Source organism: Thunnus albacares, chromosome 16, assembly GCF_914725855.1.
Source record: "Thunnus albacares chromosome 16, fThuAlb1.1, whole genome shotgun sequence".
Lineage (NCBI taxonomy): Eukaryota > Metazoa > Chordata > Actinopteri > Scombriformes > Scombridae > Thunnus > Thunnus albacares.
The window spans coordinates 28,221,729-28,225,667 of NC_058121.1; the positions used below are offsets into that span (position 1 = coordinate 28,221,729).

Below are 3,939 nucleotides of genomic sequence, written 5' to 3' on the forward strand. Positions count from 1 at the left end.
CATTTTGCTGCTAATACTCATGTACTTTTACTTAAGTAGGGTTTTTCAAGCAGCACTTTTACTTCTAATGACGCATTTTTACATCGCTGTACTGGTGCTTTTACTTAAGTAAAGGATCTGAATACTTCTTTCACCGCTAGCTATAACTTCTCTATCTTTCAGGTGTTTGAGAGAAACTAAAAGCTTCTCTCGCTGCACATCTTCTCCACAAACTCCCACAACACCTAGAAATCTCCTGACTGCCTCTACAGTTATCTACAGTTCTCACATTTTCTGTCTCCTCCAGCAGTACAGTTAATTACCAAAAAGGCCAAAAACTTCACCTGATCCTCACAAAATCAAGACTCAGCATGCTTCCTGACTGATTCGTCCTCCTTAGCTTCTTGTTTCACATCCTAACATTTCATACCTACTTCCTCATCCTTGAGTCTGACCCTGATTGTTTCTGCCTCTCTTACTCTCTTTGGACAGTTAGCCCTCCCATGCTGCATGGTTCCCTTTGCAAAGAAGACACTCTGAATCTCTCTCACAGTCTCCTTCACAATCATTCTACTTACAGCTGCTGTACAGATGATCATAAAACTATATTAGGACGTCACTCCCCTCTAGTGGCCATTTTAAGACGTACAGTCAGGTTGTATGTTTGTTGTTTACACATACTAGGATTTTAACCCCGGTTTAATGGCTCTCAATGTACCTACACAGAATAACAACACAACATAACAACACAACAACCATCAGGAATATACACGAGGAATGACTATATACGGGTGAAACTGTTTCTGTGGACTGTAAACAGGATATAAATAGAGTACTGAGATAAATATTAGATGGTAAAAGACAATGACATCACTTTGTATGCATATAGTAGGTGGTTATGTACAGCAGTGGTTCTCAAAATGGGGTCCGGGGACACAAACTAAATAAGCAATATTTTATTTAAAAATGTTCTGCAGGCTGCAGCTGTTTTTATTGCTCCTTTATGTCGGTTCTGTTATTTCAGTAATTAACAGATTTAAATTGTGTATTTGTGTCTTATTCTGTGACAGACAGACGCTGCTATAGATCTATAATCAAATGATAAATATTGGAGCAGTTATCAGGCGTCAGCCAAATGAAAAGCAGTGTCTCCTCAAAATAAGTAGTGAGAGAGGACGTCCTTTTTGGTGAATTAAATCCCTCCGTCCTCGCTGGGAGGAGCTGAGACGTGAGTGAGGGAAGCGAGGAGTCACGTTAGCCAAATGAAAAGCAGCCAATAACCTTTAAACCTGCTCCTCTGCCTGGAATGAATCAGAGCTTGATAAGCCCTCCCTCTTCTTCCTGCTCTCAAACACAACAAGCTCCACTCTGTGCTCATATTTCCTTGTTCCCTCCCCTTCAGATCTACAGTTTGCAGATGGGTGTAACCAACAGGTAATGTAATACAAGAGCTGTCAAACCTGTTTCACTTCTCAGGAAGTGAAACTCAGACAGTCGTTGCCACTGAGAGCTGAAATGGAGCAGAAAGGAGATCAGCTGGATCGAGAAACCTTCTCTTGTTCGATCTGTCTGGATCTACTGAAGGATCCGGTGACTATTCCCTGTGGACACAGTTACTGCATGAACTGTATTAAAGGCTTCTGGGATGAAGAGGATCAGAGGAAGATCTACAGCTGCCCTCAGTGCAGACAGACCTTCACACCGAGGCCTGTCCTGATGAAAAACACCATGTTAGCAGCTTTAGTGGAGCAGCTAAAGAAGACTGGACTCCAAGCTGCTCCTGCTGATCACTGCTATGCTGGACCTGAAGATGTGGCCTGTGATGTCTGCACTGGGAGGAAGCGGAAAGCCCTCAAGTCCTGTCTGCAGTGTCTGATCTCTTACTGTGAGAATCATCTTCAGCCTCACTACCATGTCGGTCAATTTAAAAAACACAAGCTGGTCGACCCCTCAGAGAAGCTCCAGGAGAACATCTGCTCTCGTCATGATGAGGTGATGAAGATATTCTGCCGTACTGATCAGCAGAGTATCTGTTATCTCTGCACTATGGATGAACATAAAGGCCACGACACAGTCTCAGCTGCAGCAGAAAGGACTGAGAGGCAGAGAGAGCTCGAGGTGAGTCGACAACAAATCCAGCAGAGAATCCAGGACAGAGAGAAAGATGTGAAGCTGCTTCAACAGGAGGTGGAGGCCGTCAGTCGCTCTGCTGATAAAGCAGTGGAGGACAGTGAGAAGATCTTCACTGAGCTGATCCGTCTCATCCAGAAAAGAAGCTCTGATGTGAAGCAGCAGATCAGATCCCAGCAGGAAACTGAAGTGAGTCGAGTCAAAGAGCTTCAGGAGAAGCTGGAGCAGGAGATCACTGAGCTGAAGAGGAAAGACGCTGAAATGAAGCAGCTGTCACACACAGAGGATCACAACCAGTTTCTACTCAACTACCCCTCACTGTCACAACTCAGTGAACCTACAGACTCATCCAGCATCAATATCCGTCCTCTGAGATACTTTGAGGATGTGACAGCAGCTGTGTCAGAGCTCAGAGATCAACTACAGGACATCCTGAGGGAGAAATGGACAAACATCTCACTGGCAGTGACTGAAGTGGACGTTTTACTGTCAGAACCAGAACCCAAGACCAGAGCTGAGTTCTTAAAATATTCATGTGAAATCACACTGGATCCAAACACAGCAAACACATATCTATTATTATCTGAGGGGAACAGAAAGGCAGAACTAATGAGTGAAGAACAGTCTTATTTTAGTCACCCAGAGAGATTCATTAATAACGTTCAGGTCCTGAGTAGAGAGAGTCTGACTGGACGTTGTTACTGGGAGGTGGAGTGGAGAGGGGAATGGGGAGGAGTTGAGGTAGCAGTCGCATACAAGAATATCAACAGAGCAGGAAGCTCGAAGGAATGTAGATTTGGATGTAATGACAAATCTTGGATGTTATATTGTGGCATTAACAGTTATACATTTTGGTTCAACAACATCAAAACTCCCGTCTCAGGTCCTGGTTCCTCCAGAGTAGGAGTGTACCTGGATCACAGAGCAGGTATTCTGTCCTTCTACAGCGTCTCTGAAACCATGACTCTCCTCCACAGAGTCCAGACCACATTCACTCAGCCTCTCTATGCTGGACTTTGTCTTTGTTTTGTTGGAGACACAGCTGAGTTGTGTAAACTCAAATAGACAGAAGTCATTTCAGACTTCATGTGTCAGATTCTGTTGTAATTCTTCATGTTTTTGTCTCCATTGTGTCTGAGAGCTCGTTGCTGTGGTGTTTCTGAACTGCACAGAGATCAGCTGTCAATCAAACTGGGATTGTCAACACTTTTTTCTTTTCATTTGTTGTTCTGTTGATGTTTTCAGTTTCTTTAAATGTCACTTTTTCCTGTGTGTTTTTATCCATGGAGGCTATCACTGCTCATGATGATGTTTTTAACCTTCACTGATGTTTCCTCACATGAAAATATAAACTTCTCTTTGTTCTAAATGTTAGTTTCATGTTTGTATTGATGTATTTGTTTGCTGTTGTTTCTCCACTTCAGCGTCTTAAACAGAGAAAATAGCAGAACTTCCTTCATCATAGATATTTTGTTCTCATCATTTTGTAAATTGATAAGGAAATGTATAATCAAAGTGTAATTATCATGATAATAATCATTTATTATGTTCTTGTACATTCTGGGTTAAACTAACTGATTGTGTGGATGAAGTGAATCTGAACATGAAATCATTGAACAAGAGTCATTTAACAGACTTTACTGATTGGATGTGTGAACAATCTGAAGCTTTACATAATCAATAAAGATGTTTTTTCCAACAGTGAGCAAAGTATTTTCTTCTGTCTTCATCTCAGGATCTCATTCAAAGCTTCTGGAGAAAATGTGAAACTAAAATGAGAGTTTATTTGAGGCAGTTTTCCTCCTGAAACACCACAAAGTACAAATAACA

The 3,939-nt window shown here is 42.0% G+C and overlaps 1 protein-coding gene across 1 annotated transcript; it reads left to right on the forward strand.

The window, feature by feature from the left end:
• The first annotated feature begins 1,150 nt into the window (after positions 1–1,150).
• Positions 1,151–3,174, forward strand: LOC122999449 (tripartite motif-containing protein 16-like). Its single transcript, XM_044376388.1, has one exon. It carries the CDS (start codon positions 1,495–1,497, stop codon positions 3,172–3,174), a length of 1,680 nt encoding a protein of 559 aa, XP_044232323.1. The 5' UTR covers positions 1,151–1,494.
• Positions 3,175–3,939: the final 765 nt, after the last annotated feature.